General features: G+C 42.5%; 1 protein-coding gene across 3 annotated transcripts in view; it reads right to left on the bottom strand.

Moving 5' to 3' along the window:
- Nucleotides 1-425: 425 nt before the first annotated feature.
- The window catches only part of LOC137317638 (collectin-10-like), a 60,907-nt gene continuing 36,083 nt past the window's right edge, over nt 426-25,249 (bottom strand). The window contains exons 1-5 of one of the 3 annotated variants that reach the window (XM_067980823.1): nt 23,005-23,147; nt 18,781-18,852; nt 17,560-17,613; nt 14,802-14,897; nt 426-1,105 (exon numbers count right to left, since the gene is read on the bottom strand). In XM_067980823.1, the coding sequence (XP_067836924.1) occupies nt 714-1,105; nt 14,802-14,897; nt 17,560-17,613; nt 18,781-18,852; nt 23,005-23,107 (717 nt within the window). In that variant the 5' untranslated portion in view covers nt 23,108-23,147 and the 3' untranslated portion in view covers nt 426-713. Of the gene's footprint in view, nt 1,106-14,801; nt 14,898-17,559; nt 17,614-18,780; nt 18,853-23,004; nt 23,148-25,249 lie in introns of those variants that run through there. The other 2 variants (XM_067980822.1, XM_067980830.1) reach the window with 2 other exon arrangements.

Genomic DNA, 25,249 nt, shown 5'->3' with positions numbered 1-25,249 from the left:
CCCAACCGCGATCTCAATCTCCCCTCCCGACCGTGATCTCAATCTCCCCCCCCCGCCGCCCGCGATCGATCCCTCCCTCCCTGCTCGCTGCCATGCTCCGAGCCTCCCCCCACCCCTCACTGACTCCCGATCTCCCCGGCTGCTGCCTTGTACTGCAGGCTTTCCTGCCTGGCAGCCAGCCAGCCTCTCAATCTGGCTGGCTGCTTGGTGGGAAATGGAGTAAAAAAATTCTAATAAGGTTCTGCCTTCCCATTCGGCAGGACCTCCGCCTTCCCGGTATTTCCAGATTTTCCAGCCGCTGACAAACGCCCCCGCTTCCTCCCTGACTTCCAGTAAATATCAGGACCAACAGTCCTAAAAACCCATAAGCTAGAATAAGAAGTAATGGACCAGGCCTGACTACAGGGATCACTGCAAGGAGAAAATATTGGATTATTCTTTATTAAATTGCACAACATACTAAAAAAATAAATAAAAAGTTATTGTCCAGATTGGAAATGTGTATCTTTTATCAATGTTTTCCACCAACATCCTCCTTTTAAATTGAAAATCTTCGTACATAGTTTTATGAGTTAATATATAATTGATTGATCTAATTAAGTGTATTTAATTATGACCCCACTATGTTGCAAACCAAAGATATAAATGGCTGTTATCTTCTGATAAGCTACTAGTGGCTGTGATCTTAGATGAAACATAAGTCTCCTTATAGATCACGAAATCTTTTTTAAAAATTCACAGACAAAGTATATGGTGAGGTGGCACTCCACATCATTCCAACCTCCGTCACTAACCATTTCTACACAGTCCTCACCACCAAATGCATTGTTGGGTTCTCCTGGTCTCCAATGGCTGTAATTCTGTAGAGGGGTAAAGTCAGTGTACATGAATTGCCTTTCCTTTTCTAAGTCATTCACCCCAATGAACACGCGAGATAAGCCAGTCTTGTTCACATAGGCAGCAATCAGTGTGTTTGTTTCTTCATCCTTTGGCATCACCAGTGATCCTCCTCTGTCTTTGCAGTGCACAAGAGCATCATTGTAATTCTTCCCTTCTTTCACAATCAGGTAGAATTTCTCCTCTGTCTCTTTGATGCCTGCTATAACTGTAGATTAATAAAGCAGAGAATTTATTTTGTTTTTCAATCAATGACTAGTGCATTTAAGAGGAAGCTAGATAAACACATGAGGAAGGATATGCTGACAGGGTTCAATGAAGTAGGGAAGGAGAAGACTCGTGTGGAGCATAAACACTGGGCATGGACCTGTTGGGCTGAATGGCAGGTTTCTGTGCAATACATTCCAGATAATTCTATGGTTGTGACTGCTTGGTTGCCTAGGAAGTTGGCAAATTGGCAAAAGAACTAGAGGGGAGATGAGGAGACATTTTTTTATGCAGCAAGTTGTTATGATCTGGAGTGCACTGCCTCAAAGGGTGGTGGAAGCAGATTCAATAGTAACTTTCAAAAGGGGAATTTAAAGTATATTTGAAAAGGAACAATTTACAGTGCTATGGGGAAAGAACAGGGGAATGGGACTAATTGGATAGCTGTTTCAAAGACCCAGCACAGGAATGACGGGCCAAATTGCCTCCTTCTGTACAGTATGATTCTATGATTCCAGGTACTTGGCTTTTAGCTATTTCATTATCTGATGTGGCTTAACACACCATCAATGTAAACAGTCTTCAATAATAATTCTTTTAATTACTTTTGAGTTCAACTTGCAAAATCCTAGACAGGCTCTGTGTGCTGCACATCCTTATTCCATGTAAAGGACACTAGGCTATTGAAAAGATTTGGTAAGTCGTCTTTGTTTGTTTCCTAAGTACTGTTGCAAGCCAATACTACATGCGTTAAAATACATGATTGCATCACAAATCTTTCAACATCTCAATTGCATGTGAAATTGTTTTGGCAAAAATAATGTGTGACTGTTCTTCTTTCTCCTGAGTTCTTTAAGCTATTGCGGGATCTCATGACAGTCCCTTGAATTTCAAGTGCCCGTATTCATAATGGGAAATGCTCTTAATCATACACGAGCCTAGAAATGAGTGATGTTAACATACAACATTTAACATAGTTTTGTCAAATTCCTCTCTGTCTGAGGCATTAACACATGTATTTTAAATGGGTTATAAATAACCCATTATTTTAGAAGAGATTAATTCCTCCATGAAAATAGCAGAGAGAGGAATTATGTACCAGTACATTAGAAAAACATTTAGAAACTGAAAATATAATAGAAAAACATCTCGAAACGGAAAATATAATAAAGAATAGTCAGCATGGATTTCAAAAGGGAAGGTCATGCTTGACCAACATTATTGAATTCTCTGAAGAAGTAACAGAAAAGGTAGGGAAGGGCAATGCAGTAGATGTACTATACTTGGATTTTCAAAAGGCCTTCAATAAGGTACCACATAGTAGACTCGTGACTAAGGTCAAAGCATGTGAAATCAGGGGACAAGTAGTAGAGTGGATAGCAAGCTGGCTAAAAAACAGAAAACAGAGTAGAGGTTAAAGGTAGTTACTCAGACTGGCAAAAGGTGGGAAGTGGTGTTCCACAGGGATCGGCGCTGGGCCCATTGTTGTTCACCATTCATATAAACAATCTGGACTTTCAAAGTTTGCAGATGACACCAAATTGGGGGGGGTACAGTTAATACCGAGGAAGACCAAGGTATTATTTAAATGGTGATAGATTGGGAAATGTTGATGTACGAAGGGACCTGGGTGTCCTTGTACACCAGTCACTGAAAGCAAGCATGCAGATGCAGCAAGCAGTTAGGAAGGCAAATGGTATGTTGGCCTTCATTGCAACAGGATTTGAGTACAGGAGCAAGGATGTCTTACTGCAGTTATACAGGGCTTTGGTGAGTCCACACGTGGAGTATTGTGTGCAGTTTTGGTCTCCTTACCTAAGAAAGGATGTACTTGCCATAGAGGGAGTGCAGCGAAGGTTCACCAGACTGATTCCTGGGATTGCAGGACTGTCGTATGAGGAGAGATTGGGTTGACTAGGCCTGTATTCACCAGAGTTTTAGAAGAATGAGAGGGGATCTCATTGAAACATAAAATTCTGACAGGGCTAGACAGACTGGATGTGGGGAGGATGTTTCCCTGGCTGGGGGTTCCAGAACGAGGGGTCACAGTCTCAGGATACGGGGTAGGACATTTAGGACTGAGATGAGGAGAAATTTCTTCACTCAGAGGGTGGTGAACCTGTGGAATTCTTTACCACAGAAGGCTGTGGAGGCCAAGTCACTGAATATATTTAAGAAGGAGATAGATTTCTAGACACAAAAGGCATCAAGGGGTATGGGGAGAGAGCGGGAATATGGTATTGAGATAGAGGATCAGTCATGATCATATTGAATGGCGAAGCAGGCTCGAAGGGCCGAATGGCCTACTCCTGCTCCTATTTTCTATGTTTCGATGTTTCTATGACTGTGACAAAATACAGGAAGACATTAATAAACTTGCAGAATGGGCATGTAATTGGCAAATGAAAATTTTAATATAGATAAGTGTGAGGTATTACATTTTGGTAGGATGAATAAGGGGGCCACGTACTGCTTGGATAATAAAAATCTAAATGGGGTAGAGGAGCAAAGGCATCTGGGGGAAACAGATACACAAATTACTGAAAGTAGCAACGCAGGTTAATAAGGCCATAAAACAGCAAACCAAGCACTCGGGTTCATTTCTAAAGGGATAGAATTGAAAAGCAGAGAAGTTATGTTAAATGTGTATAGAACCTTGGTTAGATTACACTTGGAGTATTGTGAACAGTTCTGGTCTCCATGTTATATAAAGGATATAGATGCACTGGAGAAGGTACAAAAAAGATTTACTAGGATGATATCAGAACTGAGAGGTTATACCTATCAGGAAAAATTGAATAGGCTGGGGCTCTTTTCTCTAGAAAAGAGCAAACTGAGGGGTGACCTTGACACGATGGGCCGAAGAGCCTCTATCCGTGCTGTATAACTCTATGAGGTCCTTAAGATTATGAAAGGGTTTGATAGGGTAGACGTGGAGACCAGAACTAGGGCCCATAAATATAAGATAGTCACTAATAAATCCGATAGGAAATTTAGGAGTGCTGTTAGGTAGGGAGTTCCAGGAATTTGACCCAGTGACGATGAAGGAACGGCGATATATTTCCAAGTCAGGATGGTGTGTGACTTGGAGGGGAATGTGCAGGTGGTGTTGTTCCCATGCACCTGCTGCCCTTGTCCTTCTAGGTGGTAGAGGTTGCGGGTTTGGGAGGTGCTGTCGAAGAAGCCTTGGCGAGTTGCTGCAGTGCATCTTGTAGACGGTACACACTGCAGCTACGGTGCGCCAGTGGTGGAGTGAATGAATGTTTCAGGTGGTAGATGGTGTGCTGATACTTCAATGCAGTACTGAGGGAGTCCTGTATAGTTGAAGATGCCCCATCTGGCCTCCCATATGGGTGTAATAATTGAAGAAGAGCAGAGCAGTTCTCCCTGGCCAACATATATTCTTCAACAAACATCATTAAAAGAGATTACTTGGTCATATGTCTCATTGCTGTTTGTGATACCTAACTGTGCACAAATTGGCTGCCGCATTTCATTATAATACACCACTGCCTACACTTCAAAAGTACTTAGCTGGCTGTGAAGCACTTTGGGATGTTCTGAGGTGAAAACGCTATATAAATGCAAGCTTTTTCTTCTTTCCATTATTTAAAAAAAATGCTACTTTCCCCCCCTTTAGATTACTCATTGCTACCTCCTGTCATCACAGCACCTCATTCATTATGAACAGTAAACATTTTGGGCTGTGGATGTTACCATACCCACTGTTAATGCTGCTCCATAATTGGATGGCTAAAGGTGCCCTTCTGCAGGCTGCTTTCAATTGAACTGATGCGGTGGGTTTTTGCTTATCTGCCCTTCATCTCTAGACGAGTGTGAAAAGGTTGAGATACACTTATATTAATTCAATTTAGATCACCTTGGCTGCCCAAGGTACTTTAACCTCTATTTTCAAATGTGCTTTATAAGTCCCTTTTGGCTATGACTTCTTGATGTATTTTCAGTGCACACAATGCAAACATAGAGTCATAGAGTCATAGAGTCATAGAGTTATACAGCACGGATAGAGGCCCTTCGGCCCATCGTGTCCGCGCCGGCCATCAGCCCTGTCTACTCTAATCCCATATTCCAGCATTTGGTCCGTAGCCTTGTATGCTATGGCATTTCAAGTGCTCATCCAAATGCTTCTTGAATGTTGTGAGGGTTCCTGCCTCCACAACCCTTTCAGGCAGTGAGTTCCAGACTCCAACCACCCTCTGGGTGAAAAAGTTCTTTCTCAAATCCCCTCTAAACCTCCCGCCTTTTACCTTGAATCTATGTCCCCTTGTTATAGTACCCTCAACGAAGTGAAAAAGCTCCTTAGTATCCATCCTATCTGTGCCCCTCATAATTTTGTACACCTCAATCATGTCCCCCCTAAGCCTCCTCTGCTCCAAGGAAAACAAACCCAATCTTCCCAGTCTCTCTTCATAGCTGAAGCGCTCCAGCCCTGGTAACATCCTGGTGAATCTCCTCTGCACCCTCTCCAAAGCGATCACATCCTTCCTGTAGTGTGGCGACCAGAACTGCACACAGTACTCCAGCTGTGGCCTAACCAGTGTTTTATACAGCTCCATCATAACCTCCTTGCTCTTATATTCTATGCCTTATGTGCTAGAAAGAAATTAAAAACAGGCAATGCATGTTTGTTCAGCGTAAGAAAATGATGTATGTGTAGCGGTGAATAAGCATAGGATATTGCACAAGAAGTGGTTGAACACAATGGCTGTACTATGAGTAAAAGAGACCGTAAAACTGATCGTATGACCATATAACATCTGTGAGGAAGTGGTAAGTGAGTTATGTCTGCACCCTGCTCAAAAACTTCTAACTCCCTCATCTCTATTTATATAATTTAAGTGTTCTATTTGCATATAAGTTTGTTGAATGCTGCTTATAAGAATTATTCAACTTCGTTTTAGCTGAGTGAGTTTGTTATAAGTGACAGGAATGGTCTATTTCTTCAGCAGGACAGGAGACAGGACTGGAAGTGAGAAGAATTCATTCATTTATTCATTCATTCATTAAACCAGAAGGTTTAAAGTGAAGGGTATTTATGGAGATTTGTCCTAGTTACACCCAGTACCTGTTTGTGCTGACATTTGTTTTTTCTCTTACAATGTTTCCTTCTAATTTTTTCCTTCCCTCTCCTGAAGGTGTTAACTCACGTTGTTCAACAGTCAAGTCCAGACTACTACTACTTCACCCTAATTATCGTTCCTCATGTGAGAGCCTGGACAGTGAGTACAGGTGGTTTATTGGACAGTGGAAAACATCGTAACCAAGTTTAATTCTGTCTTCAACTCAGTTCCACTTGTGTACTTTTCAGTAGGGCTGCTTTGGGACAGGGTTTTGTCAGATTTTCCCCACCCATCCTCTTCACTATAGGTTAGTGTGGAAAAGTTTAGATATGCCTGCATATTAACGAAGGCATCTCTGAAGAGTGAACAAGAATGGGAATCCTGGCATCGAGCATGCATCTGTCAAACATGCACCAGTCACACTCTTCTAAGAGTATGAAAAAAGACCCACTCATTCGCACTGTACAGGCAAACTTTCCCAAATAAAAAATACATTCTAAATGATTTCAGGAGTCACACTGAAAGGAAAATATTTTAAAAGCTATAATTGACCTGAGGATCTATCTAAGAACAATTAGCCTCTATGTCACTCAGGAAGGCTTTGCAATAACACCTTGTGGGCTTCAGTGACATGCTAAGTTACACACTTTAGCAGAAAAATAACATAATGTGCATTACATGGTATAGTGCTCCTGTCCTTATAAAACAGTGTGTCCTCCGGCCTACTGTGAACAGCATTTCCGCTAGTGTTACAGAAAATTACTACCATTATTGTGACAGACTGAGCCCTATCATCCATATCTAATTTGGCAATGCATTTTAAGAAAAAGAAAATCTAAAGACCTCAGCTCTGCATATCAGCATTCAGCAATGAAAGAAAAATCTTCACAAAAAAGCAACACAAGTCATAGTAGAATCATAGAATCATCATAGAATGGTTACAGCACAGAAGGAGGCCATTTGGCTCATCTGGCACGTGCTGGCTCCTTGTAAGAGCAATCCAGTTAGTCCCATTCCCTCGATCTTTCCCTGTAGCCCTGCAAATTTTTTCCCTTCAAGTATTTATCCAATTCCTTTTTGAAAGCCATGATTGAATCTGCTTCCACCACCCTTTCAGGCAGCGCATTCCAGATCATAACTACTCGTTGCGTAAAAAAGCTTTTCCTCATGTCGCCTTTGGTTCTTTTGCCAGTCATTTTAAATCTGTGTCTGATGGTTCTCAACCCTTCAGCCAATGGGAACATTTTCTCTTTATTTACTTTATTTAAACCCTTCATGTTTTTGAACACTTCCATCAAATCTCCTCTGAACCTTCTCTACTCCAAGGAGAACAACCCCAGCCTCTCCAGTCTATCCATGTAACTGAAGTCCCTCATCCTTGGAACCATACTAGTAAATCTTTTCTGCACCCTCTCTAAGGCCTTCACATCCTTCCTAAAGTGTGGTGTCCAGAATTGGACCTAATACTCCAGTTGTGGCCGAACCAGAGTTGTAGAAAGATTCATCATAACTTCCTTGCTTTTTGTACTCTATGCCTCTATTTTATAAAGCTCAGGATCCTATATGTTCTTAACCGCTTTCTCAACCTATCCTGTTACCTTCAAAGATTTGTGCACATACACCCGCAGGTCTCTCTGTTCCTGCACTCCCTTTAGAATTGTACCATTTAGTTTATATTGCCTCTCCTCGTTCTTCATAGTATCATTAGAAAGTTTATGGCACAGAAGGAGGCCATTCGGCCCATTGCGTCCACGCCGGCCGAAGATGAGCCACCCAGCCTAATCCCACTTTTCAGCACTTGGTCCGTAGCCCTGTAAGTCACGGCACTTCAGGTGCACATCCAGGTACTTTTTAAAATGAGTTGAGGGTTTCTGCCTCTACCACCCTTTCAGGCAGTGAGTTCCAGACCCCCACCACCCTCTGGGTGAAAACATTTTTCCTCAGCTCCCCTCTAATCCTTCTACCAATCAGTTTAAATCTATGCCCCCTGGTTATTGACCTCTCTGCTAAGGGAAATAGGTGCTTCCTATCCGCTCTACCTAGGCCCCTCATAATTTTGTACACCTCAATTAAATCACCCTTCAGCCTCCTCTGTTCCAAAGAGAACAACCCCAGCCTATCCAATCTTTCCTCATAGCTAAAATTCTCCAATCCTGGCAACATCCTCGTAAATCTCTTCTGTAGCCTCTCCAGTGCAATCACATCTTTCCTGTAATGTGGTGACCAGAATTATACACATTACTCAAGCTGTGGCCTAACCAGTGTTTTATACAGTTCCAGCATAACCTCCCTGCTCTTATATTGTAGGCCTTGGCTAATAAAGAAAAGTATTCCATATGCCTTCTTAAGCACTTTATCTACCTGTCCTGCTACCTTCAGGGATCTGTGGACATGCACTCCAAGGTCCTTCACTCCTCTACACCTTTCAGTATCCTCCCATTTATTGTGTGCTCCCTTGTCTTGTTTGCCCTCCCAAAATGCATTACCTCACACTTCTCCAGATTGAATTCCATTTACCACTTTTCTGCCCATCTGACCGGTCCATTGATATCTTCCTGCAGTCTACAGCTTTCCTCCTCACTAAAAACCACACGGCCAATTTTTGGATCATCTGCAAACTCCTTAATCATGCCCCCTACATTTAAGTCCAAATCATAAATATATACCACAAAAAGCAAGGGACCTAGTACTGAGCCCTGCAGAACCCCACTGGAAACAGCCTTCCAGTCACAAAAACACCCGTCGACCATTACCCTGTGCTTCCTGCCACTGAGCCAATTTTGGATCCAACTTGCCACTCTCCCTTGGATCCTATGGGCTTGTACTTTTTTGACCAATCTGCCATGTGGGACCTTGTCAAAAGCCTTGCTAAAATCCATGTAGACTACATCAAATGCACTACCCTAATCGACCCTCCTTGTTACCTCCTCAAAAAATTCAATCAAGTTAGTCAGACTTGACCTTCCCTTAACAAATCCATGCTGACTGTCCTTGATTACTCCATGCCTTTCTAAATGATGGATTATACTGTCCCTCCGAATTGATTCCAATAATTTGCCCACCACCAAGGTTAGACTGACTGGCCTGTAATTACTCGGTCTATCCCTCCCTCCCTTTTTAAACAATGGTACAATGTCACCAGTCCTCCAATCATCCGGCACCATGCCTGTAACCAGTGAGGATTGGAAAATGATGGTCAGAGCCTCCGTTATTTCCTCCCTTGCTTCTTTTAACAGCCTGGGATACATTTCATCCGGCCCTGGTGACTTATCTACTTTCAAAGATGCTAATCCCCTTAATATTTCCTCTCTCACTAAGTTTATCCCATCCAATATTTCACACTCCTCCTCCTTAACTACAATGTCTGCATCGTCCCTATCTTTTGTGAAGACAGATGCAAAATATTCATTGAAAACCATACCAACATCTTCCGCCTCCACACATAGGTTACCTTTTTGGTCTCTAATAGGCCCTATTCTTTCCTTAGTAATCCTCTTGCTCTTAATGTATTTATGAAAATGTATCACTTCGCACTTCTCTGCATTAAATTTCATCTGCCGTGTGACTGTCCATTCCACCAGCCTGTCTATGTCCTCTTGAAGTCTATCACTATCCTCTTCACTGTTGACTACACTTCCAAGTTTTGTGTCATCTGCAAATTTTGAAATTGTGCCATGTACACCCAAGTCCAAGACATTAATATATATATATAAAAAAAAAATGATCCTAGTACCGACCCCTGGATATACCTCCCTCCAGTCTGAAAAACAACCGTTCACGACCAGTCTGTTTCCTAACACAGACAATTTCGTATCCATGCTGCCACTGCCCCTTTTATTCCATGGGATTCAATTTTGCTTACAAGCCTATTATGTGGCACTTTATCAAATGCCTTTTGAAAATCCATGCACACATCAACGCATTGCCCTCATCAACACTCTGTGTTACCTCATCAAAAAACTCAATCAAGTTAAACATAGAAAATAGGAGCAGGAGTAGGCCATTCGGCCCTTCGAGCCTGCTCCGCCATTCAATATGATCACGGCTGATCCTCTATCTCAATACCATATTCCCGCTCTCTCCCCATACCCCTTGATGCCTTTTGTGTCTAGAAATCTATCTTGCTCCTTCTTAAATATATTCAGTGACTTGGCCTCTACAGCCTTCTGTGGTAAAGAATTCCACAGGTTCACCACCCTCTGAGTGAAGAAACTTCTCTTCATCTCAGTCCGAAATGTCCTACCCGTATCCTGAGACTGTGACCCCTCGTTCTGGACCCCCCAGCCGGGGGAAACATCCTCCCTGCTTTCAGTCTGTCTAGCCCTGTCAGAATTTTATATGTTTCAATGAGATCCCCTCCCATTCTTCTAAAACTCTGGTGAATACAGGCCAAGTCGACCCAATCTCTCCTCATACGACAGTCCTGCCATCCCAGGAATTAGTCTGGTGAACCTTTGCTCCACTCCCTCTATGGGAAGTATATCCTTTCTTAGGTAAGGAGACCAAAACTGCACACAATACTCCAGGTGTGGTCTCACCAAGGCCCTGTATAACTGCAGTAAGACATCCTTGCTCCTGTACTCAAATCCTCTTGCAATGAAGGCCAACATACCATTTGCCTTCCTAACTGCTTGCTGCACCTGCATGGTTGCTTTCAGTGACTCATGTACAAGGACACCCAGGTCCCTTCATACATCAACATTTCCCAATCTATCACCATTTAAATAATACTCTGCCTTTCTGTTTTTCCTTCCAAAGTGGATAACTTCACATTTATCCACATTATACTGCATCTGCCATGTATTTTCCCACTCACTCAACTTGTATAAATCGCCTTGAAGCCTCTTTGCATCCTCCTCACAACTCACAATATCCCCACCATCACAGAAGCCAGTCTTCAGCCAATTCGATTCACTCCGCATGATATCAAGAAACGGCTGAGTGCACTGGATACAGCAAAGGATATGGGCCCCGACAACATCCTGACTGTAGTGCTGAAGGCTTGTGCTCCAGAACTAGCTGTTCCAGTACAGCTACAACACTGGCATCTACTCGACAATGTGGAAAATTGCCCAGGTGTGTCTGTCCACAAAAAGCAGGACAAATCCAATCCGGCCAATTACCGCCCCATCAGTCTACTCTCAATCATCAGCAAAGTGATGGAAGGTGTCGTTGACAGTGCTATCAAGCGGCACTTACTCACCAATAACCTGCTCACTGATGCTCAGTTTGGGTTCCGCCAGGACCACTTGGCTCCAGACCTCGTTACAGCCTTGGTCCAAACATGGACAAAAGAGCTGAATTTCAGAGGTGAGGTGAGAGTGATTGCCCTTGACATCAACGCAGCATTTGACCGGGTGTGGCACCAAGGAGCTCTAGTAAAATTGAAGTCAATGGGAATCAGGGGGAAAACTCTTCAGTGGCTGGAGTCATACCTAACACAAAGGAAGATGGTAGTGGTTGTTGGAGGCCAATCATCTCAGCCCCAGGGCATTGCTGCAGGAGTTCCTCAGGGCAGTGTCCTAGGCCCAACCATCTTCAACTGCTTCATCAATGACCTCCTCTCCATCATAAGGTCAGAAATGGGAATGTTCGCTGATGATTGCACAGTGTTCAATTTCATTCGCAACCCCACAGTTAATGAAGCAGTCCGAGCCCGCATGCAGCAAGACCTGGACAACATCCAGGCTTGGACTGATAAGTGGCAAGTAACATTCGTGCCAGACAAGTGCCAGGCAATGACCATCTCCAACAAGAGAGAGTCTAACCACTTCCCCTTGATATTCAATGGCATTACCATCGCTGAATCCCCCACCATCAACATCCTGGGGGTCACCGTTGACCAAAAACTTAACTGGACCAGCCACATAAATGTTGTGGCTAGAAGAGCAGGTCAAAGGCTGGGTATTCTGCGGTGAGTGACTCACCTCCTGACTCCACAAAGCCTTTCCACCATCTACAAGGCAAAAGTCAGGCAAAAGTGTGATGGAATACTCTCCACTTGCCTGGATGAGTGCAGCTCCAACAACACGACATCATCCAGGACAAAGCAGCCCGCTTGATTGGCACCCCATCCACCACCCTAAACATTCACTCCCTTCACCACCAGTGCACTGTGGCTGAAGTGTGTACCATTTACAGGATGCACTGCAGCAACTCGCCAAGACTTCTGCGACAGCACCTCCCAAACCTGCGACCTCTACCACCTAGAAGGACAAGAGCAGCAGGCACATGGGAACAACACCACTTGCATGCTCCAAGTCACACACCATCCCGATTTGGAAATATATCGCCGTTCCTTCATCGTCGCTGGGTCAAAATCCTGGAACTCCCTTCCTAACAGCACTGTGGGAGAACATTCACCACACGGACTGCAGCGGTTCAAGAAGGCGTCTCACCACCACCTTCTCAAGGGCAATTAGGGATGGGCAATAAATGCTGGCCTTGCCAGCGACGCTCACATCCCATGAACGAATAATAAAAAAAATCCCGCCCAGTTTTGTGTCGTCAGCAAACTTGGAAATATTACATTTGGTTCCCTCATCCAAATCATTGATATATATTGTGAATAGCTGGGGCCTAAGCACTGATCCCTGCGGTACCTCACTAGTCACTGCCTGTCACCCCGAAAAAGACCTGTTTATTCCTACTCTCTGTTTCCTGACTGTTAACCAATTTTTAATCCATGCCATGTATTACCACCAACCCCATGTGCTTTAATTTTGCACACTAACCTCTTATGTGGGACTTTATCAAAGGCCTTCTGAAAATCCAAATAAACCACATCTACTGGTTCTCCCTTATCTATTCTACCAGTTAGTTAAATATGATTTGCCTTTAAAAAATCCATACTGGCTTTCCTTTATTAATCCACACTTGTCCAAAGTAAAAACAAACGGACACTAAAGTTGATTATAACAAAGCCTGATTTTCTTTTATCTGAATTTTGAGAGGACATTTTCTCTCATTTCCTCCTGTGGTTCACTAAGCAATATATCAAGTGGACAGGAATAAGACCTGCTTCCAGTGCTTTTTCTATTCTGCTCTGAGCCAGCCACTCAGTAGTGCAAGACAGTGACTTAGAGATTGCTCTCTCTTTGATTTCCCCCCTCCTTCTGGAGTTTCCTGTCATACAGGCTGATATCAGAAATCCGTGACACAATTGTATCTGAAGTTGCTTATCCATCACTGTCAGGGCACTGCACACTGGTGGTCCAACAAACTCCACCATTTACAACTAACAGCTTGATTTAGTTTTAAATGGTTACAGATGGTGAAACTTACATCTCACTCTAATTAGAATCATGGGCCCTGATAGGAGGCAGGAAGGGAGAGTGAGGGAGGAAATATGGGTTTCCGGAGTTCTTGCAAAAAAATTTAAACAGATAATTTTTGCATCGGTTTCCCAGTCGCAGCCAGCTAGATTGACAGGCTATCGGGTGGGAAGGCAGCCGGGGAGCGGAGTGGAGGTAAATTGGACATGGTGTTGGGAAAGTGGACATCAGCAGGAAGGAGGGAGGGTGGGTTGGACATGATGGGGGGTGGTCGGACATGATGGGGGGATTCGGACATCAGCGATGGGGGGGGGGGGGCGAGTTGGACATTGGTGGGGGGGAGGAGGGAGTTGGAGATCGGAGGTCATGGAGGGAGTTGGAGATCGGACATCGGAGGGCGGTGAGTCGGGGGTCGGACATCAGGCGTCTGACCGTGGGGGTTTTTCAATCTTGGGGATGAGGAGTTTGATCGTGGGGAGAGATGTCTGATCACGGTGGGGGGCGGGTCTGATCATGGGGGCCCAATCACAAGAGGGAAGCAGGTGTGCTTGGTGCGCCAGGAGGGAAGCACTTCTGCTCTTCCTGGCCCATAAACAGCTCCATAAAGGCACTTACTTGATGGATCAGGCCGTTCTCTCGCTGCCAAGTTTTCCAAGGCCAGGGAAACCCAGCCCACAGGCGTTAAAAGTAATACTCTTGTTAAATTGGAGGCACGCAGCCTCATTAAAATATTTTAGTGATGGACCTGCCTCCTGAGAGTGCGTTAGTTGCCCGCTCCCCGCCTGCCTACGTTAAAACCTGAAGTGGAGGCGGGTCGGGGCCGGGTTCCAGACTTTTCTATTTTGAACTCCGCCATCCCCACCTTCCCCCCTCCCCCGCAACTGGCCTAGGTGGTTAAATATCCCCCCATAGAATCTTACAGCACAGAAGGAGGCCATTTGGCCCATTGTGCCTATGCCAGCTCTTTGAAAGAGCTATCCAATTAGTCCCACTCCCCTGTTTTCTCCCCATAGCCCTGGAAATTTTTCCTTTTCAAGTATTTATCCAATTCCCTTTTGAAAGTTGCTATTCAATCTGCTTCGACCACCCTTTCAGGCAGTATATTCCAGATCAACTCTTTACTTAATTCTTTTGTAATATGAATCTAGATAAATAGCATTTGGAATTTTGTGATAATAAGTACATATAAAATATTGAGGAAATATCACTGTATTCCTGGTGCTAAGTATAAATTTTGCTCTAAATAAACATCCTCTTCACTTAGTCCACCATAGTCAAAAAAATGTACCAGCACATCCATTCAGTGGGGACTATCTTCCACTTAATATCTAAAATCACGTACCGTTCTTTACAAAGCGCATCGTGTTGTTCAGACGAGCAATGTTAATGTCCATCTGTCCTACTATTTTCCGGTATCTTCCACAGTCACAGAAGCTGCCTATTAATTCATCAGAAAACATTACTTGAGTTATATTGCCCAGGTTAATGTTGACTTATCCAAGGTAAGCATGGATTTTATCTGTCTGATAACAATTTATGATTGAAGCATGAAAGGACTCACTATCTAATTATCATTGTCTGTAATTTAGAAGAATTTTGTATGAACACATTAACAAGACCACAAAAACTAAAGGCCAGAGGAATTTCAACTCCCAAGTGTGAACTGACATATGGATGCTGGCTAATTATCACCTGGCACTAATATGATGGTTAACATGCATGACAATAGGCCTCAAAATTACTGTTAAAATAATACTGACCAAAATCAAAATGAAGACTTTGAGGAGAAAAGTGCCTCTGTTTCACTATTGGCATTGGCACATTGAACAGTCAAATAAATCACCTTTCATAAGAAAATTACAACAACAACAATTTGCATTTATATAATGCCTTTAACGCAATAAAACATCCCTAGATGCTTCACAGGAGCATAATCAGACAAATATTGACATCAAGCCAAAGAAGGAGATATGATGACAGGTGGCTAAACGCTTGGTCAAAGAGGTAGGTTTTAGGGAGTGTCTTTAAGGAGGCGAGGTGGAGAAGATTAGGGAGAGAATTCCATTGCTTTATCCAGAAGTCCATTCCATATATTAATTACTCTTTTTGTGAAGGACTTCCTGCTATCAGTCCTGAATTTGCCTTTCACTAGTTTGTACCTGTGCCCTTTTATCCTGCTGTCACAGTTTAGTTTGAAGTAGTGTTCTGGATCTACCTTATCTATATTTACAATTGTAAACAATTTTACAACACCAAGTTATGGCGATTTCATTTCGAGGATTTCATTTCACATCGTTCACCTGACGAAGGGGGAAGCCTCCGAAAGCTTGTGAATTTAAAATAAAATTGCTGGACTATAACTTGGTGTTGTAAAATTGTTTACAATTGTCAACCCCAGTCCATCACCGGCATCTCCACATTATATTTACAATGCTATTGATTTTAAAATATATGCAAAAACAATGGCAGTTGTATTGATGATAACAGAATGAAAGAAATAAAAATAACTAATGAGATGAACATCCCCTCTATCAGTTGTAAGGTGGGATATTTTGTGGCATCAAATAATGAATTATAGCATATAAACAGGCCCCTTGGTCCATATAGCCTCTGTTGGTGTTAATGGAAGCAGTTTCAGTCTAGTTCTTCAGTTATGTATCCACTGCACTAAATTGATAGTGTCACTCAGAGAAACTACAAGGATAGCTGGTTTTGGAACAGCAAAATTGTTGGGTAGATGCCAGCTAGGACACTGGATAGGGAATGGAGTTTGCGGTGAGGGTATGGAGTTTGTGGTAGGAACTGAGGTAGATGGCTTTGGTCTTCCCAATGTTTAACTAGGAAAAATTGCAGCTCATTTAAGACTGGATGTTGGATTAAAAAGTCTGACAACACAGAGGTAGTGGAGGGGTAAAGAGAGGTAGAACTAGGTGTTATTAGCATATATGTGGAAGCTGTCCCCATGTCTGCAGACGGAATCACCAGGGGCAGCACATAAATGAGTAATAGAAAGTGCTAAAGATGGATCTTTGGGGGACTTCTGAGGCGATGTTACAGTGATGGGAAGAGAAGTCATTGTTAGAGATGCATTAGTATCAGACCAAATATTGTCAGTCCTACTATGCAGGACAATGGAAGAGAGGCGTTGGATGGTTTGGTCGACCGTGTCAAAGGTTGCAGAGTGGCTTCGGAGAATGAGGAGGAATAATATCACAGTCACAGAGGATGTCAATCGCTTGTTTGGTTAGGGCATATTTCAGTGCTGTGTGATGGGTGGAAACCCAATTGGAGGGATTCAAACAGGGAGTTGCATGAAAGATGGGCTCAGATCTGGGTAGTTATAACACATTCAAGGGTTTGGAACTGGGGGCAATTGTTTGTAAGGAAGGAGCGGTCGAGGGTGTTTCATTTGAGGTGGGGGGGGTTGATGATTGCGGTTTTGAAAGAGAAGGATAAATGCCTGAGGAGAGGGATGTGTTTGCAATGTCAGCTAAGATGGTGGTGGGGGGGGGAGGGGGGCAAGAAGGGAAGCTAAGTTGTCCGCAGTTTAGTGGGAATGGGATCGAGACAACAGAAAGTGGGTCTCTAAAATTATGAGCTGAGAGAGAGCATGGAGGGAAATGATAGAGAAACTAGAGAGAGATGGGGGTTCAGGGTTAAGGTATTGTTGGTCGGGGGGTGGGGGGGAGTTTGTTAGGCAAGGGGAATGGGGGGGAAGGGACAAAGGCAGCTGAGCAAATGGTCTCTATTTTGGTGTAAGTAAGGAAGCTTGACTTTGAGGATGGGGTGTTCTTCTGGGACCGGAGTTAAAACATATTGATGGAACAGAGTACAGGGAGTGTTATTTGCCTCACCGTATCTAACATGGGAGGGCTAAATGCTACCACAGGCTGCCAAAAGTCTAAAAGTGCTCCAATCTCCAGCACTGACATCTCTCAGCTTCATAAGCACAAACCTCATCAAAAAATGATTGAATTTAGCCTATCAATCCCACATGTTGTAGCCCTATGGCCAACCCACATCCCTTATGAGTGTGGCTCCTCACTGAGAGCATAGGATTGCTGAATTTACCCTTATATTTAATAAATCAGATACAATACCTGGTTCACCTTTCAATCCGGGAGGTCCTGGATAACCTCTATTCCCTTTGTCACCTAAATTATAATCCACAATGTGTTATGACCTTATATCACAGAAAGAGGATTAGTTATTATCAGTGGCACAAGATTATTTTATTTAAAGGTGCACTGTCTTTATGAAAAAAAAGTTTGGCAAATCATTTTTTTGCTTGGGGAGAGAGAAAAGCTGAGCATTATTTTTACCACAATGATGTCACATGCAAGTGATACAATGATGTGTTTCAATGTGATTTGCATACAATAATTGCAAGATATGTTGGTAAACGAACATGTAAAAGTATGACAAATGTTTCTCATGAAGACGGTGTCCCTTTAAGGGAACAGTAGTATCAATCTATCCTGGAAATAAATTATTCCACAGATATTTTTTATTTATGTGTGACTTTCCATTAAAAAAATGTTCAAAATTACTATTTGGATGGTTCAGATTTGAAATGCACCTTTTGATGACATTTATGAGCAAGTTTTGAAGATTGCCCATCATGCCTGTGCCAGCTCTTTGGTAGAGCTATCCAATTAGTCCCATTCCCCTGCTCTTTCCCCATAGCCCTGCCATTTTCCCCTTCAAGTATTTATCCAATTCCCTTTTGAAAGTTATTATTGAATCTGTTTCCACCACCCTTTCAGGCAGTGCATTCATAACAACTCGCTGCTTAAAAAAAATTCTCCTCATGTCGTCTCTGGCTCTTTTGCCAATTACCTTAAATCTGTGTCCTCTGGTTACCTTGATTATCAGGAATATGTGTAAATGTTTTATCTAAAAGTATGTATTTTAAAATGATGAAATACAGCACATGTGCACCAACCTAAGATTAAGTAAAATACTGGTGTCACCATTACTGGAGCCACATTAATACCATCCACCCTCCTCTTCTCATACAGCGTTTCTATCACAAAAATACAGAATGAACTCATTCTTGCCATGACACAAAATTTATTCCTAAACTGTTTCTTCATTGGAAGAATACAAATGAATTGCTTAAACATTTGCAATAGAACTTTTATTCCAATGTGTTTTAGCATGTGCTGAATGTAATCGGAGATATTTCTTTTCCAATTCCCTTTGTTTAATTTTTAATTGTATTCTATGAGAAAAATAACTGCATGAGAAATGAAAGACTTAGTTATATCTAAACATTGCAACTTCAAGGTTCTTACACTGTGTTCAAACTCTGGACTTACCCTTTGTACCAATTGGACCGATTTTACCTCTTTGTCCAATTTCCCCATTCTGACCAGGTTCACCAATCAGTCCTTAATAAAATTAGAACTCCGCATTAGATGGTTAATATGCTGCAATATAATATAACTGTGCCTGAAAACAGGTGAATTCATCTCTTACATGACTTTTACTGACAGACAAAATGGCAGTTATTCAGACAACATGGTCATTCACTGTGTATTTTTATGTGACCAATTAAATTGGAGTTTGTTGTATATGTTAGCAGGCAATAAGAATGCAAAGGAGAATAATTCTTATTTGGGTCTAGTGTCCTTGGGCCTAGATAAAAAAAATGAACCAGTGTAGTTTATGCTGAAATTGTGTAAGGAGTCTAATGTTACTTAGTTATCAGTATAAGAAGTTATATTGCTAAGGTTTTCACAGTCACATAGTTTCATCTTTAAAAAACATGTAGATGTACTTGATTAAAATGACCTTTGATTAGTTAAGTTTCCTTAAGTCAGATTCCTTAATATACAGCTGAAGGTACAAAAAAAGATAGAATTTCCGATCTAATTGAGATGCGCTGAGACTGGGACATGCTAGGAAGACAGACTGGGTTTCAGACTGTCTCAGACATCAGTGTCACACAAATTTAATAAGACTTGCTACCACTTTCTATGACTCTCTCACATACAGGGGTTCAGCTCTGCTCTGTCATTTCTGTCCTTCTATCGCGCTTGGTTGAATACTAAGGTTCAGAATGTAAAGTATTAATAACATAAGGCTTAATTAAACATTGAGAGAAATACTGTACAATAGTTCACAGAAAAGTTACAGTTTGTGTCAGTCTAGCTAAGTTAAGAAGAGAGATGAAGGAAAGAAGTTGATTAAAAATGATATGCCAAGATCTTCGGCAAATGAGTTTGTGGGTGTTCATCAGCTTGTGCAACACATATCAATCTTCAAGTACTGTTTAACGGTTGAAGTTAAATTCAGCCTGTCTGTACATTTTTTCCTATAATTGGTAATTAAATATAGGCAGCATCTGTTCAACAATTGATGTTGAGAACGTGTTCCGGAAGAAGCAGGGCACCCTTCGTTAAGGATGATGCCATCGAGTTGCTGCTGAAGGGAGGAGGTCAGTCCTCTTTCCCATCCATGGCCTTAAGGTGCCCAAGGTAATTGACAGAAGAGGTCATTGTCAGGATCAATGCCATCAGCACTATAACCAGAACACTGTGTTAATGAAGAACCAAATTCAATGCCCTCACCAGACAGTGCAAGGCACAGTTTCACTGGCCTCTCTTCATTCTTTTAAGTGTCAAGTAGCAGCACCTTCTACTCATGCAATCTTTTACATTCTTCCCTCCTGAGGTACCACTGTACACTCCCTTGCCTGGCAACAGTTCCCTCAGCATAAGCATGACTGTAGAACACTTTCCTTGATAAACACCTGCATATGGTACTTGTCTTCATGAAGTTCACCCTTACATTTGAGACAAGGCAGATTCCATGCGCACATTGTGATCTCTCTATCCCTGCCTCTTTGGAGGACAAGGGGGCAAGCCACATGGGAGGGGGTCTAGCTGCAATGCAGGACCTCTCACCATTTGAAAAAGGGGGTCCTGCAAGGTGCTAAAAGGTTCCAGAGGAGGTTGGAGATGGAGAAGGAGGCAGTCCGGCACAAGATTTGCATCCTCCCACATGCACTGAAACTGGGACCTCATCATCATCATTGTCTCAATAATAGAAATGCTGCAGTGGGCTCCTCCCAGGAGTATCCACCAACTACCTCACCTGACACCTGTCATTATATCTCAGTGTGGCATTCAGAGACAATCACCCCAGTGGATGAGGTGCAGGAAGCACCTTGCCAGAGGAGGAGAATTGTTGGAATCACTGGGAGGAGTTACCTTGCAGCTTACAACTCATGGCAGATAGGGTGGAGGATTCCACAACCCACATTATGTGGAGTGTTTATGCCAGGCATTGATAGCATGCATGCAGCCTTAGAGTGAGTGGAAACTCCAGGGCCATCTGCAGCACAGCCCCTCACAGCAGAGGTCAAAGCACCAACCTTTTCTTCACTGCTGAATGCTCAGACTGCTGCAACATGGGAATTGTGCTGCAATATAATCTCCTCCTTGGGCAAGATATCTGACTAGGTTGGCTGAAAGGAGACAGTGATTGGCAGAGGCTGCAGCAATATCATTGCTTCCATGGAATCTGCTTGCCCAAACATCACGTTTGCAAAGATTGTGTTTCAGCCTACTTGAAAGTTCCTGGGCACTGGGCAGAATTTGTCTGGCAGCAGCTGTAGAGCTGCCTTTTCTGCTTTCTCTGCCTCATAATCTATGGCTTCCTGTGTGATTAATTCTTTCCTTCTCTTTCTGTCTGTCTCTGCATCTCTCTGTCTCTGCATCTCTCTGTCTCTGTCTCTCTCTCACACACACACACACACACACACTGCACGTGCTTGGTCTTTGCTCAACATTTCATCACAGCATGGTTAAGCTTACCACTGAGATTGTGAAGTCAAAATATGAATTTTTAAAGGATCATATTTCATAGAAAGCAATATTTGGTCTAAATTAAAAATTAAATATTACATTAATAAAAAAGTGAATGACCATCATAAAAACCTACAATTAATCTCCAGGGATATCAGTGAATTTACCATTTATGTTCCAGTCCTAGATGTAATAAATCATATAGCCAGGTGGTGAAGGATAGAATATTAGAGCCTGGTCTCCAGTTGTTCCAAGCCTTTATTCACAGAGCTCCACATTACCCACTCCACACCCTCGATAAGCTCTCATATAAAGGGATACAAATGAGTCCCCATTTGATATGCACCATCTGAATACAGTTAACATTAATTGATATAAATCAGATGGATACAATTAACAGATTCCCTTCTCTCGCTTTAAATAAAAAGTAAACTTTATATATACACACACAATACAAACAAAAATTTCAAAAATCAAAAACTTCCATACTCTGTACAACTTATATTATTCAAAGCATTACATTGTGAGGCGACCCTTCTCCAGGACCCCTAATAATTTCTTCGTACATGTACATCTAAAAGTAAAACAATCCAATAGTTGATGGCTTGAATCCACCCATCTAATTTTAGAGATTTCCTTTCTCTCCAGCATTTGTTTCAAGCCTGCAAGGTCAATCCATAATCTTTTCTCACTCACATTTTTCATAGAGTGTACATTATCCCACAATGAACGATTGTCTACATAACATTCAATGGGTATATGCGGTTAGAAATTGGGCTGTGTAGCGCCCGTTGTTTCGGTGCTATGTGGCTTCTTTGAAGTGCCAAGATGGCGTCTTGGCTGCACATGCATGTTTCTAGCGTGACGTGTGCCGGACGCCATCTTGGTATAGGTTGTAGTGCATGCGGAAATACTGAACACTGGCAGCTTGTAAAGTAAGGAGACAATGGATACAATCAGTGTGCAATGCTAATTTAAAGTGATAGACACCATTTTGGACCTTAACGCTCAACTCAACGCATTGTCTTAACCACAACCATCTGAACATGTCTTAGAGTGCCTGGAGGACCCCGCACTAGTGCTGTTTAAAGGGGCCATGCAGGATTGTTGCTAGATTATTCTTCTGGCTGCTGATGCATTTGTAACTGTTTTTAGAGCTCTCCTATACTTGAATACTAGGACGCGGGGACATAGCCTAACATTTAGAGCCAGGACGTGCAGGAGTGAAGTTACGAAACACTGTGACACACAAAGGGTGGGAGAAGTTTGGAACGCTCTTCTGCAAACAGCAGTTGATGCTAGCTCAGTTGTTAATTTTAAATCTGAAATTGATAGATTTTTGTGAACCAAGGATATTAAGTGATATGAGGCTAAGGCGGGTATATAGAGTTAGGTTACAGATCAACCATGATCTCATTGAATGACGGAACAGGCTTGAGGGGCTAAATACCACAGCCACTTGCTGCCTCCTGATTTGCACCACCTTCTCCTACAAGAAAGCGAGAAGTGTGCCTGGGTGATGAGCCTGTCATGGTTGAATAGCTGCCAGTGTGTGTGACCTGTGAGTTGTGGATGTGCGGCTTGCAACATTGGTAATATGTGAGGGTGAGAGGAAGCATCTGACTGGAAGATTTGAGTACTGATTGAAAGTTTGTTGGTATGTGGGGGATGGGGGGTGCAGTGCATGGTGCAGTTGGTATGAGACGCCACTTGACAGTTGACCTCACTCACCTTGACCACTCGTGTCAAAGCATTGAACTTCTTCCTGCACTGCATCCATGTTCGTGATGCTGTGCGCCTGGCATTGACTTTGTCCCCACTGCCTCTTGAGCATATGTCTGGAGGGCCTCTTGTCTCCTTGCGATTAGAGGATGCCCTCCCTCTATCCACTTCTTGCACAAAGGCCTCTAGTGCATCAGCAGAGAACCTCGGTGCACACACTCTCGCAGGCCTGGTACCAACTCTGATTGGCAGATTGGAGGATGTGGGATTTAGTAGTGCGCAACCTTTGTTCAATGTTTGAACATATAACAGTTTGTAAACATAGGGATGGGACCTGCATCTGTGTTTTACGTGTGCGATATCTAGTCTCTGTTCAGACACATCTTATTTTTTGTAAATAACAGGTACAGGCTACCTTTAAGAGGTGCAGGCTGCCTGTCAGAGATACAGCCTGCCTTTAAGAGATTCGGGCTCTCCCTGCTGGTGGAAAGTGCGAATGTCCTTGAATCCTCGTGTCAACGCAAGTTTTTAACGCTTGGCTAATGTCAGTGTTCAGGCAGGACGAATGCTGTCCCACCTGCAATGGAAGCACCGGGCGCGGGTTAATCGCAATACTCGCGCCTGGTTTCGGAGGTTAACCAATTTAACAGCCAACATTTTAACCAATCCACCCTGCATACAGTTGAAGTACACGCACTAACACCACACAATTAAAGGAATCCATGACTAATACATTCGTCACAGGATTAAAACTCCTTGTGACCAGTATAATCTGTTCATATTCATCATTATCTTCATCCTCTTCCTCAGAACTACTTTCTTCATGCATCATTTCAAAGATCCTGTATCTTCGCTCTGGGCAATTTGCCTCATGTTGATTCTTAAAGTCACATCTAAAACATCGACTGATTTTTCCTTGGGCAATCGTGGAATTCATTCGCCCATTATTACTGTCCCAATTTTGTCTTCTTTTGGTATAACTGGATTTGCTGTACCTGCTTCAATCACCAATCTGGCTGTCTTTAATCCTTCCGTCATATTGACACCTGTGTCCAGGCTCTTGAAAATTTTGAAACCTGGACTGGCACCTGCATTTAGTATCTAGAACATTTTGAAACCTGGTAACCATCGAATCTTCTATTCTTTGTGTTACAGCGGAAGGACTCATTTGTTCCATGAGGGCTGAAGGGAATGACTGTTTCCCCACAAATTTTTTTAAGGAAGTAGACATTTGATCCAAGTCTCCTTTTCCGAGAACTGGACGCTGGTTAGGACCAGTTGCCTGTCCACATGAGCACAGTCTAGTAATTTAAACGCTGGTACCAGGGATTCCCAATTTGAACTTTGTCAATCTTTTGTACAAATTGTTAAAGTCCATGATATACTCTTCCACTGAATGATTGTCCATTTTCCAAAATCTATCAAATGCTGATCAGGCTTCATAGGCACTTAACAGGTCATCTTTCTTGTAGATTTGATCCAGAAATTCTATTAGAAAGGTAAAACCTTCATCATTATCTAAAAGATCTGCATCCATCTCAGAAAATACCTTACTTTTGATTTTACTTCGTTCAGGAAGCGACAAAGCCAAGGCCATGACTTGTTTTCTCTTTGGTAGAGTAGTAACCCGTGTCCACAATCAACCTCATTCTTCCACTGGTCATACAGTTCAAACTCCAAGAACATCGGAAGGAAATCGTACCTCTACAATTTAAACTTGCTTTCTGCCATTTTCTACAATGGCCACTAGGCTTTCAAGTTTTTTTTATATCCAAAAAAAAATCATAGTTTACAACCTCCTTCAGGCAACCATCCTCTGTCACCATGTAATAAATCGGATAGCCAGGTAGTGAAGGATAGAATACTAGAGCCTGGTCTATAGTTGCTTCCAAACCTTTATTCACAGAACTCCACATTACCCACTCCACACTCTAGATAAACTCTCATATAAATGGATACAAGAGAGTCCCCATTGATACGCACCACCTGAATACAATTAATACTAATTGATATAAATCATATGGATACAGTTAACATTAGACTAGCATTGCTAAGATATTTAAATCTACCAATGAAGATTTTGGGCTACATTTGCTAAATGTCTGTAATGTTTCATCTTTTGTTAGTTTGTCTGTCTTTTCATCTGTAGGAAATCTGTACCGTGTATAACTCTAACTAACACAGCATTACCTCTGTGTCATTTGATTAGTTTAAAGACTTTACCCATTACAAGCAGAAAGGGCTAGACAGACTG

Source organism: Heptranchias perlo, chromosome 3 (genome assembly GCF_035084215.1).
Source record: "Heptranchias perlo isolate sHepPer1 chromosome 3, sHepPer1.hap1, whole genome shotgun sequence".
NCBI classification, from domain to species: Eukaryota; Metazoa; Chordata; class Chondrichthyes; order Hexanchiformes; family Hexanchidae; genus Heptranchias; species Heptranchias perlo.
Note: the sequence above shows the minus strand (reverse complement) of the source record. Positions and strands in the feature narration are given on the sequence as shown.